This window comes from Oryctolagus cuniculus, chromosome 2, assembly GCF_964237555.1.
Source record: "Oryctolagus cuniculus chromosome 2, mOryCun1.1, whole genome shotgun sequence".
NCBI lineage: Eukaryota > Metazoa > Chordata > Mammalia > Lagomorpha > Leporidae > Oryctolagus > Oryctolagus cuniculus.
The window spans coordinates 79222432-79239414 of NC_091433.1; the positions used below are offsets into that span (position 1 = coordinate 79222432).

The 16983-nt window shown below is 38.3% G+C and overlaps 1 protein-coding gene across 2 annotated transcripts in view; it reads left to right on the forward strand.

Annotated features, from left to right (window-relative positions):
• Nucleotides 1-16983, forward strand: part of TNKS (tankyrase) — a 213598-nt gene that overhangs the window by 18296 nt on the left and 178319 nt on the right. Inside the window, exons 2-3 of one of the 2 annotated variants that reach the window (XM_051832511.2) lie at nucleotides 7693-7746; nucleotides 12684-12908. In XM_051832511.2, the coding sequence (XP_051688471.1) occupies nucleotides 7740-7746; nucleotides 12684-12908 (232 nt within the window). In that variant the 5' untranslated portion in view covers nucleotides 7693-7739. The remainder of the gene's footprint in view (nucleotides 1-7692; nucleotides 7747-12683; nucleotides 12909-16983) is intronic. The other variant, XM_008274070.4, reaches the window with a different exon arrangement.

Sequence of the window (16983 nt, forward strand, 5' to 3'; positions counted from 1 at the left end):
TGTAGAGACACACACACAAAATTGAATTCATTTTTTGTCATATTGAAGTATTCTTACAAGAGTATTTTTGGCTAAGATAATTTTGTGTTTAGTTTTGAGTTTTTTTTTTTTTTAAGATTTATTTTATTTATTTGAAAGTCAGAGTTACACAGAGGGAGAGGCAGAGAGAGAGAGAGAGAGAGAGGGCTTCCATCCGATGGTTCACTCCCCAATTGGCCGCAAGGGCCGGAGCTGTGCCACAGGAGCCAGGAGCTTCTTCCTGGTCTCCCACATGAGTGCAGAAGCCCAAGGACTTGGGCCATCTTCTACTGCTTTCCCAGGCCATAGCAGAGAGCTGGATCGGAAGAGGTGCCGCCAGGCCTAGAACCAGCGCCCGTATGGGATGCCGGTGCTTCAGGCCAGGTCATTAACCCACTGTGCCATAGCACCAGCCCCTTAGTTTTTTTACATATCTGAGATTATTTTAATTTTACTCTTACATGTAAATTAAGTTAGCTGGATTTGAAATTAAGCACCAGAATACTTTTTCTGAAAGTTGAGAAGACCTGCTTCAGTTGCCAACTGTTTCTTGGTGGGTTTTTTGTTTTTGTTTTAGCTGGTAAGTGTTTTTTTTTCTGAAGGATATTGACATTTCATTGCCTTTGATATCATTAGAGTTTTCTATCTGTCTATTCTGTGTGTCAATATGTGAAATCTGATTAAACTGCAAATTTATATTTTCCTTTAATTATGAGAAATCTTGACATTATTTTCTCTTTACCCATCTTCCACTTTTTTCTCGTCTCACATTCCATTTGTTTATCCCTTTCAGGTACTTTTTGGAAAAGTTCTTTAGCTTGATACTCTTAGGAATTTATTCTTTGTTTCTGGTATTATTTATCAATTAATACTTTTACCTATTATGTTTCTTGACAGTATATTTTAAATGTCTGGTGATTTTTTTGGGGGGCGGTCTGGTTAATACTACTTTTATTATACTTTTGTGTTGCTTACCTAGAACCAATAGCATTTGAGCCAATAATGTGTTTATAGGGGAGGGTGGGTTTTGAGAAGTTTGGGTTTTGGAGTGGTAAAAGCCTATATTGTACGTTTGTCCTCCAGGTGGTTCAGGGCAAACAGAGACATGCCTTAGGAAAGAATATCTGGTACCATGATTTCTGCTCAAATATAGCATGGTTGTTGAAGATTTTCCACCCATCCCTTCTTTTCCAATTGCTGTCCCTTTCAAAGGTGCTTATTAAGGTCTACCAGTACTTTGTTCCCCACCCCAAATTCCAAGTCATTTTATAGTTTGTTTCCTAAACTGTAATTGTGAAAACAACAGGATGGGCATTTGGACAGCAGTTACGATACCCAGGTACACTATTAGAGTACTTGGGTTGGATACTTGCTTCTAGTTCCTGTCTCCAGCTTCCTGCTGATATGCATCCTGGGGCTGTAGTGATGGCTGGAGTAGTTGGGTTCTTTCCATACATGTGGGTGATCTGGATTGAGTTCCTGGTTTCAGCTTCAGCCCAGTCAAGCCCCAGCCCTTGCTGACATTTGTGAAGCAAACCAGCAGATAGGCAACTCCCCATCTCTCCCCTCCACCCATCTTCCCTGCCTCTCAAATAATTAAATAGATAAAAAGTTAAATATACCTTATAGCTATTACATAAGCATGTCCTAGCTGACTTTTATTACCTTTGCTGTGTTTTTGGTTTTTTATTTTAAATAGAAGTGGATTGATAATTCTTAAGATGAGTAAATGAGAATATAAAGTAAGTAGGCCATTCTGATAGTTCAGATTCTAATTTTCCTAAGTTTTTGATGATAATAATGAACAAGTCATTACTATCACCAAGTATCTTTTTAACTTTCCCAACTATGTCAGCAAAATAGAGTGTTTATGAGTCATTTTCCTAAACAGTCCCAAACTCATTTTACCATTACTTTAGTATCTTTTTGGTATAATTGGATCTCTTAGCACTTTGGGAATTTTTTTTTAATAGAGAAATGTAATATAGGTATAAATTTTCTCACTGGGTGTGTAAGTATAGATCAGTGGATTAGCAGTTCAAATGATGTACAGTGGCTGTGGCTTTTCTGACAGTCTAATTAGGGGGAAAATATCTCCAAGCTATGACTTGGCTTCCATAAATAAAAAGATCGGTTTAAAATACTCCAAGTACTTTAGTTTTTTTCTCTTCATATTAAATTTTGGAAGCCATAGTTCTGAACTAGATGATTTAATATTGGCCAAGGTTTTTCCTTCAAAGTTTTAAAATGCTGTAGATTTAAAGTGCTGAACATAAATGAAACAACTTTATCTTTAAACTCAGACCTGGGTAATAGATACCAATGACTTTACTTTTGACATTGAAGCATTTTGAATGGCATTAATTGAAACACTTTAACATTAGAATAAGGAAAACTGTTTTAAGTATATTGGGTGAGGCTATGTGTTTTCAATTTAGATTTTCCTCATTGTGCCAGCATAATGTTTTCTGCAATAGTGTATTTTAGCATTTCTTTAAATATATGAAATAATGTGTTTCTCACACATCGATTAGGAGAAAGGATGTGCAGAAATTTACAATCACATAATTTAGTAGCTGGAGGAGGGCAGTTCATCCAAGTGAACTTTTTATTGGTGGCTGCTTGCCCTGACTCTTTTCTAAATGGTACCTCTATTAGATGAGTTGCTTAAGCCAGAAACCTGGAAGCCAGTTAATTCTTGCTTTAAAACTTATCCCAGTTCTCTCTCCTTTGACCTATCCACGTTGCCACTGTCCTGTCTCAAGCCACTGCCAAATCTTGACCATGCTGTGGCAGAAGTTGTTAAACTGGACTCTCTGATTTTGCTCTTGCCATTCTCCAGTCTGTTTTTCCCATAGCTGAATGATAATCCTTTTAAGACTTAAATAGAATGAAGAAATTTCCCTTGTAAATGCCTTCCCACGTACTTACAGTGAAATCCAGACTTCCATCCATGACTTATGAAAAGCACTTGAATATCCTCAAATCAATCCCTTAGAATACTGAGGGAGGATTCTACATGGATTAGAAGAGTCAGTATTATAAATTTCTCAAGTTTTCAGAAATTTAATCAATGAGCTTTTAAAAAATTTCCAATAGTTTTCTTCTTGGAACTTGATATTCATATTTGAGCATTAAAAAAAGTTAATGTGGGAAGGTTGCCCTGGGGCACTTGTCCCCAGCTGAAGTTGGTGCTAGCTCCCTAGCTCCAGCAGACAGGCAAATTACCTAACTGGGGAAACCTGTTGGACCACAAGAGGACTCATGCTAACTGAGCCTTAGAGAATGCGGTTACAAGTGTGCCTCTCAGATTTTTGTCTGGTTTATACAGGCAGACTCTGGCTTCCTGCCTGCTGCTCCCTTGGAGTGTGTTCAATAAATCGATCTCTGCTCACTCTGACTTCTCTAGGGAGTTCTTTTTTTTTTCTTTCTTTCTTTTTTCTTTTTTTTTTTTTTTTGACAGGCAGAGTTAGACAAGTGAGAGAGAGACAGGGAGAAAGGTGTTCCTTTTTCCATTGGTTCACTCCCCAAATGGCTGCTACGGCCGGTGCACTGTGCTGATCTGAAGCCAGAAGCCAGGTGCTTCCTCCTGGTCTCCCATGCAGGTGCAGAGTCCAAGCACTTGGGCCATCCTCCACTGCCTTCCCGGGCCACAGCAGAGAGCTGGACTGCAAGAGGAGCAACCAGGACAGAATCTGGTGCCCCGACCCGGACTAGAACCTGGTGTGCTGGCGCCGTAGGCGGAGGATTAGCCTAGTGAGCCGTGGCGCCAGCCTCTAGTGAGTTCTTTCACCCCTCATGATGCCGACCTCAGTCAGTCGCTTCCTGGCTCAGTCTTGATAATTTCTTCAAGAGGAACAAGATGGGGGTGGTGTTGAGGTGCCACAGGTTAAGTCACCACTTGTGACAACAGCATCCCATATGGGCTCTGGTTCAAGACCTGGCCACTCCTCTTTCCATCCAGCTCCCTGCTGATGTGCCTGGGAAAGTAGCAGAGGATGGACATGGGAGACATAAATAGAGTTTGGGATCATGTGGGAGTGAGCCAGCGGATAGGAGGTTTCTGTCTGTAACTGCCTTTCAAATAAATAAATAAATCTTTAAGGAAAAAAAAAAAGTTGGACAAGGTGGGTTGACTCTGTCCTACTAGATATTTAGGTTAAATTAAATTTGAGAGACAGAGGCTGCCCATCTTTGGTTAACTCCCCAAGTGCCCATGAACTAGGAACTGAGTCTAGGCCCCACTGTGGTTGGCACAGACCCAACTAATTGAGCCATCATCTGCTGCCTCCCAAGGTAGGCAGCAAAAGAAGTAGGAAGCTAGAATCAGAATTGGAGCCAAGACTCACGTCAGCTTACTCCAGTATGAGTTGTGGGCGTCCCAAGTGACAATGCAACAAAGTATGCCCTTAGATTTATTTTAAAGTTATAATAATATAGAGAAAATCTGATCAATGAAAGAGAACAAGATATGGAAAAATAAAATGAGATTTCTAACTCAGACCATAGTTACAGGTAAATTAAAAATCTGAATGTGAAGGAAGTGTAAAGGTACAAGACATTCCCAACTTAAGGATGGTGTGGGAGGGATTATACATTCTGAAGAAACAAAGTGATATGTGGTATAGTAAGTACTCCGTCCCACAGTGTGGGGCAGTGGCATCATCCCAGTCAGCCACAGGGTCATAAGGGGGAAGCAGTCAACACTGTGTATCCACAGGGTTCTGTGTTGTTGCTAAGCTTGGATGTTTGGTAGGTTAGTTGCATTAAATGCATTTTTTACTTTATTTTTCAACTTATAATGGGTTTGTTAGGATGCAGCCCCTTTCTAATGATGAGCCATCTGAAATCTAGAAGAAAACATTGGAACAGAGTAGAAATAGGATTTCTTGGAGATTATGTAGAAAACACAAACCATATAGGAAAAGATTGATAATTTTTATGTTCAGATTTAAAGCTTAAGTGAAATAAACACACTGGGAACAGTTTAGAAAGCAGAGAAAATATTGAAACATTTGGACAACCAATCCAATATTAATACTCAGAACTACATAAGGAACTCCTATAAAACAAAATGAAAAAGACCAACAATTCATGAGACAATTGGGCCAAGATAGTGAATGAGAGCTGACGAGATGAAACTTGGATGGTTAGTTACATATGACCAGATGCTTGTATCAGTTTGGATAGATTGGGCTGAATATTACAAAACTTCAACTAACAGTGACTTAAAACCTGAGGTCATTCACTTCGTATATGGCAAGAAGTGTACAGGAAGGATATTCAATATATGGCACATTTTTCTGTTAGCACAGTAAGGGTTCTGTGCTGGCATTTTCATAACTCTCTTCAGTTTTCTCAAAGTCCAAAGCACATGGGGGAGGAGAAAGAGGACATCTTTCCTCACACCTTTTCTTTTTTTTTTTTTTTATTTTTTTTTTTATTTTATTTTTTTTTTTTTTTATTTTTGATAGGCAGAGTGGACAGTGAGAGAGAGAGACAGAGAGAGAAAGGTCTTCCCTTGCCGTTGGTTCACCCTCCAATGGCCGCCGCTGCAGCCGGCGCACCGCGCTGATCCGATGGCAGGAGCCAGGATCCAGGTGCTTTTTCCTGGTCTCCCATGGGGTGCAGGGCCCAAGCACCTGGGCCATCCTCCACTGCACTCCCTGGCCACAGCAGAGAACTGGCCTGGAAGAGGGGCAACCGGGACAGAATCCGGCGCCCCGACCGGGACTAGAACCCGGTGTGCCGGCGCCGCAAGGTGGAGGATTAGCCTATTGAGCCACGGCGCCGGCTCCACACCTTTTCTTAATAGACACATCTTTCCAGAAGCTTCAGGCTTTCTCCTTAATGTATCATTGCCAGTCCTTGGCAGAGAAGAAGGAAATCACCTGTTTGACTCAAGAGTAACCAGGATTCACTCTCTGGATTGGGAAAGGTTTGTCTTCTCTTAGCGAATTACTTTGTGCCCAATTCCTGAGCAAAGAGTTTCTGTTGGCCAGGAAAGGAGGATACTTGCTGGGCAAGTCCAAAGCCAGGAGACAGGAGCTTCTTCCAGGCCTCCCATGTGGGTGTAGTGTCCCAAGCACTTGGGCCATCCTCCACTGCTTTCCCAGGCACACTAGCAGGGAGCTGGATTGGAAGTGGAGCAGTCAGGTCTGGAATCAGTGCACATATGAGATGCCAGCACTGCAGGCGTTAGCTTCACCTGCTATGCCACAGTGCCAGCCTCTTGCCATAATTATTAACTTTTTGCTAGTATTGATTGAACCATATGACATTGACAATAAGTGTGTGTGTATATATATATATAAAATATATTCCAATAACATAGAATGTGAAATATATGGTAGTTAAATATATGATAATAGGAAATATATAACTATAGAAGTCACATATAAATACATGGGTTTAAAAACACACAAATGGGGTAGATGTAGCACAGTGGTTTAAGCCACTACTTGTGATGCTACATCCCATATTGGAGCTACAGTTCAAGTCTTGGGAACTCTGCTTCTGTTATAGCTTCTTGATAACGTGCCTCGGAAAGTAGCAGAAGGTGGCCTAAGTGATTCGGCCTCTGCCACCCATGTGGGAGACAGCTGTCTTCTATCTACCAGTTTACTTTTCAGGTGCTTATAACAACTAGATCTGGGCCAAGCTGAAGCCAGGAGCTTGGCACTGAATCTGGGTCTTCCACGTGGGTGGCAAGAACCCAAATACTTGAGTTATCACCTGCTGCCACTCAAGGTGTGCATTAGAAGAAGCTGGACTTGGAGACTGGCCTGGAACCCAGGTACTTTGATATGGAGTTTGTTGTCCCAGTGGCATCTTAACTTCTTTGCCAAATGCTCACTCCTGAGGCATTTATCTTAAATGAAGAGGCATTTATGTTTAAAGTTGTCCAAAAATGTTGCTACAAAATTTATTTTAACTTAGTTTCAGAGTAGTGAACTCTTTATCATTGATGGAACCACCCAATTAAAGAAATTGTGATATACACATGTAATGGAATGCTTGAAGAATCTATAAAAAGTGATAATTAAATTTGAAATCTTTACCAAAAAAAAAAAAATCTTTGGTATTTGAACAATAAAAAAGCAGGGAAAAAAACCCCATATGTTTAGAAACACACACACATTTGCAAAAAAAGAAATCTGGAAATTTAATTGACAGTATATTCATTATGTGGATATTGCAGAAAACTTTGCTTTGTGAAAAGTTGGTGTTTTGTTTAAATATTTCTGATGTTTTTAGTTGTAAGAATTTTTAAATCTGTTTTCTTTTAGTAAGTTAAAAATATAAAATTTAAAGCTGTTTACTTACTGTTTCGTTCTAAATGCCATGAAGCAAATACATTATATATTCAACAAATTTTATGGAGAGCATGCTTTATATCAGGTACTACTGTAGAGTGATGAAATACAGACAGCTCACAGGAGAGTCATGGAGCCTCTTTTCTTGAAATTTTTTTGAATGGGGAAGACACATGATAGGCAAGTAGACAAAGAAGTAGCCGAGGTGTTTTTAGGTAGTGACTAAGTACAGAAAGAAAGTAAAACTGGCCATTGTTGAAAGCAAGGATGGGAGGGGTGTGTGTATGTGGCTTTAAATCAGTGCTCAGTTAAGTGTCTTTCTGAGCTGCTAACCTTTGGACTGAAAATTTCATGACAGATGGAGCTTGTCCTGTGTGAAGATCTGGGGCCAGGACTTCAGCCAGAATGCACAGTGAGTGCAATATCCCTTAGGCTGAAAAGTGTCATGTTCAAGGAACAAAAAGCGAAAGGATGAGTGAAGCTCAGTGAAATTGAATAGGTAACAGGGGCCAGCTCACATAAAGCATCATAGGTCATAAGGCTTTTGTACTAATGTTTTCCTATGTGTGTTATGGAAACCCATTGCAGGACATTAAGCAGAGAAGCAACTGGATCTAATTTATGCTCTGAAAGGATCACTTTGCATATTGTGTGCTGGATGAATTAATTGTAGGGTGGCAGATGTGACAGCAGAGAGATCAGTTTGCTGGGCTGTAGCATGGGGGAACAGATTGGAGATTTGTACAACAGTCCCCTCAGTGCATGGCTTCCCTGTCTGCAGTTGCAGTTACCACAGTCAACTGCAGTTTGAAAATGTTAAATGGAAGAGAGAGACCACGTTCAAATAACTTTAATATTATGGTTGCTCTATTTTACTCTATTAGTTGCTGTGGTTAATTTCTTACTGTGCCTAAGAATGTTATGTATGTATAGGAAAAAACAGTAGTCATGTGCTGCTTAACAACATAGGTATGTTCAGAGAAATTTTAGGTAACTTTGTTATCCTGCTAGCATCATAGAGTGTATTTAGGTAAACCTAGATGACATAGCCTGCTATACACGTAAGCTATTTAGTCTTGTGTGTGTGTGTGTGTACATGAGTGTAAGTAGGTGTACACCCTGAAATAATAATATAAAATACAGTAAATAGATGGAGTCAGTAATTGTATATGCTATGCTTTATATGCAGCACTTAGGTTTGTTTGCTGTAGTGTCATTACAAAAGCCTGAGTAGTGAATTGTGCTGTATTACCATAGCTACTACATCCACTAAGTGATAGGAAGTTTAAAGCTCCGTTATAACCTTATGGGACCACTATTATATATGTAGGCTGTCATTGACTAAAATGTTGTTATACAAATATTGTTGGTACTATTTGAGGTGTTAGGCATCCACTGGGGGTCTTCGATTGTATCCCCTAGAGTAAGAGAGTACTATATTTGAAAGTGTAGTTTATGAATATTGGACAGAGAAAGAATTAATCAACAGTAAATTCTCATGGTGTTATCACAAGGAGCTGATGGGTGTCACACATTTGGCATACTTCTTGAAGACACATGCGATCTCACTAAATGTTAGGTACTTAGTCTTCCTGAAGTGGTTTGGCTCAGTGATGAAGATGCCCACATTCCTGGGTTTGAATCTCAGTCCCAGCTCAGCTGCTGATCCCTGCTCCCTACTGTTATACACCCTGGGAGGCAGTAGCTGCTGACGGTTCAAGTACTTGGGTCCCTGCCCCCGTGTGGGAGACCCAAGGTTGAGTTCTGAGTTCCTGGCTGTTGTAGGCATTTGAGGAGTGAACCAGTGAATGAGGGGCTCTGTATATCTCTGCCTTTCAAATACAAAAAAAAAAATTTTTTTTTAAATTTAAAAAGTAGAATAAGGCATGTACCCTGGCAAAAAGAATTTTTCTATACAAGTAAAATTACACCTCTTGCATGATAACTTTCAGAATTGAAGTTTGTTATATAATATAATGTGTTGGTAAAACACTGTTTTACTTTTTAGTGATTAGAGAAGATATATTGGTCCTCTCATAAATACATGTATAATTAGTAACATAATTCCTTTAAAAATTGTGACATTATTATTATCATTGCTTTGAATATGTGCTGTCTAGATTCAGTGGGACACGGAAAATCTTGTTTGCGGTATGTATCTAATGTTTTAACTTAGGGAATATTCCCATAAAATTAGTGATAAGTTGCTTCCAAATTTTACTTAGCTCTTGATTCTTCAAACTAATCCTGATTATTTTTATTTTGATTCTTTAGTTTCAAATAAGCAAATCAACTAAATTGGTAATTTTGACTAGTAACTTTGGTTATGAAATGAAGACCTTGTATGTAAACTTTAAAGTTAATATATTCTCATTATGTATAAAAGTAATACATAAGCATTTAGCATTGTTAGAATGGTGAATGACCAATTCTGATTCATACTCAATAGAACAGTTATAAGGCTGGCGCCGCGGCTCAGTAGGCTAATCCTCCGCCTTGCGGTGCCGGCACACCGGGTTCTAGTCCCGGTCGGGGCAGTCTATTTGTCTATTTTTATGTATGGTTTATTAAATTTAAATAGCTTAAATAGGGGATTAATTTGTTTTGTGACTAACAAAACTAATTCCAGATCAAGTGAAAAGGGATAACCTCATAATTGCTGCATAAAATATCTCTTTCCTGATTTTGATGGTTTACTTCCATCCCCTTTCATAAGCAGTGTGTCTGTACACATAAGCTTTATAGAACTTTTTTGTACAGATTTATTTATTTATTTGAAAGGCAGAGATACAGGGAAAGAAAGGGAGATACACACACACATGCACAGAGAGAGAGAGACGGAGAGGAAGAGAGAGAGAGAGATCGAGATCCATCTTCCATCCACTGGTTTACTCCCCAAATGGATGTAACAGTCAGAGCTGGACCAGGCCAAAGCCAGGAGCCAGGAGCCAGTAGCTTATTCTGGGTCTCCCACAAGGGTGCAGGGGCCCAATCACTTGGGCAGTCCTCCATTGCTTTCCCAGGTGCATTAGCAGGGAGCTGGAATGGAGTGGAGCATTGGGACTTGAACCAGCAATGGGATGGTGGCACTGCAGGTGGAGGCTTAACCTTCTATACTGCAGCACCAGCCCAACTTTATACAGCTTTATACTAAGTTGTGCTCTCATATAATTAAGAAAATAGAAAAAATTGAAGTCCCATAATCATAATACTTAGTGATTTAGTCTTTTTTCTATATATTTATATTTTAAATATATGCCTATATATATAGACATATATTCTTTCCTATACTTTATTTTGTATATTTTTAATCAGAGACTGATTAAAAAATGTATCGCTAATGTGTGAAATTTTCTGTAACATCCTACTGTTTTTCTTGTATATATGTTTTGGGGTTTTTTGGTGATTTTTTTTTATTGTGAGGTACTTGTATATAACAAAATTCACCATATTAATAATTTCCAGGTGTACAATTTAGTGGCATTGAGTACACTCATAGTGTTTTGCAACATCCCTTTTAATACAGGATGATGTGATGTTATATGAAAAAACATCATCTACTTAATAGAGCATCTGTTGTCATATCTAAATTACTTCCATGATTTTCTATAAGTAATGCTATGAAAGATATTCTTGATGTAAAGTTTTGTTCATATACAAATATTTTATGGTTAAGTTTGTTAAGTGATTAACCTTTACTTGGTTATTGGTGGAGATAAGAAGTTAGTTCTCAAGCATTGTCAGTTCACTGACTAGGGAAAGTGAGTTTATATTCAGGCATTATTCAAATGCATTTAGAGAAGGAGAGCCGTTCAGTCTTTTTGGGTAAGGAGAACTTAGAGGAGTTGAGTTGTGGTGATGCAGGAAGAAAGATGTTAGAGATTAAAGCAGAAGTTCTAAAGGGGTTATAAACAAAAAAACAAACAAAATCCTGGCAAGTTGATGACAGTTCTTTTAGCATATGTCCTGCTGTTGCTTGCTGTTGGTCACTAATACCCAATGACGTGTTTTCACCCAAAGTTTTCAGCTTAAATTGAAGGATATTTTCCATGGAAACCTAATTCTGACTTTTGTGATCAATATCTGTAGAAATACATGAGTTGCTTTGGAGACTTCTTATACAGCCTACTTTTTTAGAATGAATGAATTTCTATAGATAGCTGAGAGGCTGCATCGTGAAATAATTCTTTTTTTTCTTCCATTTTCTCATGGTTCTTATTTATTTAATCTGTGAATAGAATGGAGAAAGATATGACTCTTTCTGCATTTTAGTTTTACTTAAGATGCCATTTTCTAACAACATTTTATGGTAAGTAATAAGCAGTGGAAGCAGTTATACTTAGCCAATAAAACCTAATAAAATTTAAAAGTGGAAAAGAAGTATGAATAAAGGTAGTAGCTTGTAAAGATAAAAATTCCAGTGTTTGCAGTTTCCTTCTTTAACCCATTGTGATGTAGCCTGCAGTTCTATCAGTATACCAACAATCAAAGTGTTGGTGACCATGTTCCCCTTCTCCCTGATCTCACTGAATCCCGATCATGCTGCACTTTGCATAGAGTTGTTGCTCTGGGACTTCCAGGATGTTGTCCTTCTTGGTATTTCTTGTCTTTCTAAGTGTTTGCTTAGCCCTTTATGCTGCTCCAGATCCGTTCTGGCTCCATTCCCCTTTTCTGATAACTGTGATATTTCTTACCAGTGTTCTGATTCTGTATTCCTGATTTCCCACATGTTTGTCATGTTGTTTCCTCAAACTCAGTAAACTCAAGCTTGAATTGTCTCACTTTACCAGCCATTCTGTGTCGTTTGTCCACCAGTCCCAAGAAGAGAGATTTTGACATTGTCTTTAGTCTTTCCTTCATTGAAATGCCCTGCAACCAAACTGTTGGCTCATATTTCTGGTATCCATACATTCCTCTCCAATTGTCCTAATATGTTGACTGTTGTGATTTGTCTTACATTGGGTTGTCAGCAGTGTTTAACTAACTTTGTCTTTAAAACATAGAGGAGTTTTGTACATATAACTTTGTCTTGGGACTCATGAGGGAAAAGTAAATGTCTTCTTGGACAGGAGCCTTGTCTCATTCATTTTATTTTTCAAGCATAGTCATCCCACACATAATGAATGCTTTAGAAATGTGTGTGTTTTTTTTTTTAAATGAACCCCCCAAAGAATAAAAGTTTTCTTAGTTTCCAGTTGTGTGATAAAAGAGAATTGTTATGAACAGAGTTAATGTTAATTGTTTTGCTTTAACTTTCTTGCTACAGAGTACAGATGATATTGTTAAAGATACTAGTTCTTTTTACAAAATTGGTTTAATGTCTAAGACTTTTCCCCCCTTTCCTTTTAGGTTTTGGAAGGAAGGATGTTGTGGAACACTTACTACAGATGGGTGCTAACGTCCATGCTCGTGATGATGGCGGTCTCATCCCACTCCATAATGCCTGTTCTTTTGGCCATGCTGAGGTTGTGAGTCTGCTACTGTGCCAAGGAGCTGATCCAAATGCCAGGGATAACTGGAACTATACTCCTTTGCACGAAGCCGCTATTAAAGGGAAAATTGATGTGTGCATTGGTGAGTATTACTTGATAGTACTAAAACTGTGTGGTCAACCTGACAGATAAACAATATTAGGTGAAGGTTTACTCTTATTTCTTTATTATGGGATTAAGTAGTGCCTCTTCACTATAGGTGAGTGTTTATTGCTTCTTCTAGAAGCCATTTTTTTCCATTAAAAGGAAAAGTTGAGACATGGTAATCTAAAGTTGGTTAAGAACAGGATTCACAACATTAACTCCAAGTGCAAGTCAAATACCAAGTGATGTGGAACTAAATTTTGATGGATTGCTGTTGTCAAATTCAGTCAGTGTACAAGTCTCTTTAAAAGATTGCAAGTTTCAGTCCTTGCATCAATGAAAGACATTATAAAATACAAGTTCTTTCTGAATTAGATTACATATTTGGATAATGTAGGTTGATTCAAGGAAAGTCATCAGGTACTAAGGCAAAGGCTTTTTCTTTGTGTTGTTAAAATTGGACAGCAGCCAGATTATTAGTGCTGGAAAGATTTGAGTGAGTATTTCAGATCCAGTAGTTCAAAGTCTAATATTTTCAGCATGTGCCACTGTCTAGAGGAAAAGCAATTTCAAACAAAATCGAACTTTTCAACCATTTTCAGTATCTACATTATGTGAAGTTATATTCAATCAGCATTTATTGATTCTGCTTTATTTTACATTTCACGAATGTTGAAATCTAAAACAAGTAAGGTTGTAGAGGACAAGCATACTTCTTCTGAGTATATCATCTATTTCTTGATAGAGTACATGCTTGTTTAGCCAGTGGCAGGTTAATTTCCATAGTTGTGATTTTCCGGGGTGACATCCACTTCAGTGTTATCCATTTTTTTATTATAAAACTCAAATATACATGTCATTTTTAAAGATACACTAGTGGTATATCTCTTAATGATTTCAATTATTCCTTCCTCATAGCTATCTATTCTAGCCTCCAATATACTTTTCAGTTTTCCTCAAATTATTGCAGTGCCTGTCATACAACGTTTTATCACGTTCTCTGTCATTGTCCTTTCTAACTCTAGCATTCACTGACACAACCCTTTGGATATTCTGTGCCTTTGTTTCCTTGACACCTTGTACTTTCATTTGATTCTCCCGTTTCCTCCTATATTTCCCCTAATGTGGTCATGTCCTAGACCAAATCATTGTATAAAACCTTGGGAAGTTTGAATTTATGACGTCTTCTCTCTGACCACAAAACCTTTTACATTCCTTGCTTTTGTATGTGACAACTATCACTGAACTTACCAAGTTCTTATCTAATTTTCTAGATTTTCAACTTTCTTGCCATCGACTCTTTTTGCTTCACCTTGTCCTATCCTTTGGGCTTTTCTGTAATTTGTCATTGAATTTTATACTTTTTTTAACCTTAAAATATTATTATTTTTGGTCTTTAGTGTTCTGTTTTTCTGCCTTTACTTCTCTGAGTTTTTCACTTTATTAATACTTTGAATATCTTAACTGAAATTAATATTTCTTTCCTCTTCCTATTAATCTCCTACCCAATTGTACATAATGAAAATACTTCGTCTCTCTCAGTTTCTGTACAAATAAAGGGTTAAGATGTACAGCTTGAATTTTTAAAAAATGGATTCCCACTCCTGAATGTCAGATTCCCAACTCCTGAAATCCATAATAGGCTTTGGAAAATACTGCCTTCCTTCTAAGTACTTATGCCTTTTTATAAAAATTGAGGGGAAAGGAAGGAGTGCCTTTGAAACTATAATCAAACTATAATTAAGAATATAATATAGCTGCTATTAAAGTATGTAATGTAGGTATTATGGGAATCAAGATTGGTTGTAGATCTTTTTGTATCTTTAATTAGCTTTCAACATCCTCTTAGGAGGTTCATTCTCAGGTTCATTGAAACTTCTGATAGCATATATATCATACTTTCTGGATCTGAGTATAGGTAAGGAATTCTGAGGTCTTTCTATGAGGCAAGCTTTCATTTTGGGACAGCTGGATTAAAGAATTGAAAGCTTTGTGTTTTTTTTTGTTTGTTTGTTTTTTCCCTTTTGGTTACTTCTGGTGGTTTTGAGAGACTAGTATACCAAATTGATTCTTGAATGGTTTTTGCCTAAGATGCTGGTATTGTGGCATAACAGGTAGAGCCTCCGCCTGGGACACTGGCATCCCATATGGTTGCTGGTTTGAGTCCCGGATGCTCCACTTCCTGTCCAGCTCCCTGATAACGGCCTGGGAGAGCAATGGGGGATGGCCCAAGTGCTTGGGCACTTGTGGGAGACCCAGAGAAAGCTCCTAGTTCCTGGCTTTGGCCTGGGTTAGCCCTGACCATTGCTGCCACTTGGGGAGTGAAAAATCTCTCTCTCTCTGTAACTCTGACTTTCAAATAATTAAATAAATCTAAAAAAAAAAAAAAAAGGCATTTTGTTTGAACTAATGGCCTAATTATTTGAAGATAACTTACATTTCTTTATGTGGGATAGAATAGCAAGTATATTTGATATTTATAAAGGCGTAGTACCCCTAGCTTAAGGGTGTGTTCTGGGCAGATTGATAGATAGAACATGCTCTGGGCATCACCTCCATATTTCATTAGTGGAATGGGAGTGCTGTCTATACTTTGTAGGGTCCTTTACTGTATTAGCAAATACTAGGGGTCTTCAAAGAATTCATAGGAAATGTATCTCATGAAAAATTAGGCATAGATTTCAAAAAATGTTTGTACCAAAAAACCTTATCTTTTAACTGGATTTTTCCATGAACTTTTTGAAGTACCCTCATACACATGACTTAGAAGAGTACCTGGTATAGGCACATTCAATAAATATTAATTGTTAATATTAATTGCTGTTGTTGTTATTTTGTTGGTAAGATCTCAAATTGAATTTTGATCATGAGATATAGGCTTGAAGTACTTTATATAACAATGTACTTATGATACTTTTTTAAGAATTATTTTATTTATTTGAAAGAGTTACAGAGAGAGGTAGAGCCAGAGAGAGAGAGAGAAAGAGAGGTCTTCCATTCCAGTGGTTCACTCCCCAAATGACTGCAATGGGTAGAGCTGATCCAAAGCCAGGAGCCAGGAGCAGCTTCTAGGTCTCCCATGCAGGTGCAGAGGCCCAAGGACTTGGGCCAGCTTCTACTGCTGTTAACATTTAACAACAAAAGTTAAGTAGGCCTTGTTAATTAGAAAATAATTATCTAAAATATGCATAACTATTTCTGAGATAATATTGTTTGCCCCTACTATTTGGAAGTACATGTCTAAAATATAGGGAAATAGGTTGTTTTTAATAGCTTGGTGCCAGAAATCTTTCCATAAATACTCACTAATTCCTAATACTTAAAAATTTGTTTCTTTGGGTTTTCCTGTAATGTTCTCTTAGCATTGTGAACATTATTTGCCATTCCTGGATCAAGAGATGCATAAATGTTCTTTGAGCTATTTCTTCGCATTCATGAGTTTGGTAGAATTCTTACAGCTTTCAATATTAGCACGATACTGAGAGGAAATATTAATAGATTAAAGTATCAAAGACTTATCTTTATAGTTCTTGTGTAGTTTAAACCTCCAGTTCCCGTTGGCATCTGGAAGTATAGTAGTCCTGTTACTTTCTAATGCAACTGTAGGACCAAGTGCTAGTTTCTTAAACTGAATTAGTTAAGATGTCATCTTAAGTAAGTTCCAGACTGATTAGTACCCTCTTATATGCTCCCATAATATTGTGCTTATGTTTTACTTAGTCCCTCCTATCTGGAAGATCGTAAATTCTCTGTGGTAGGGAACTAACAATAATGTGTGGACACTCTTGTTTTCCTATTGGCTGTCTCCGGTGTCTGATTACCTCCTTAAGTATTCCTGGGGGCCGACGCTGTGGCGCAGTGGGTTAAAGTCCTGTCTCAGCACTGGCTTCCCATATGGGCGCTGGTTCCAGTCTTGGCTGTTCCACTTCCAGTCCGGCTCCCTGCTAAATGCGCCTGGGAAAGCAGCAGAGGACGGACGACCCAAGACCTTGGGCCCCTGCACGCACGTGGGAGACCTGGAAGAAGCTCTTGGCTTTAGATGGGCCCAACTCTGGCCATTGCAGCCATCTGGG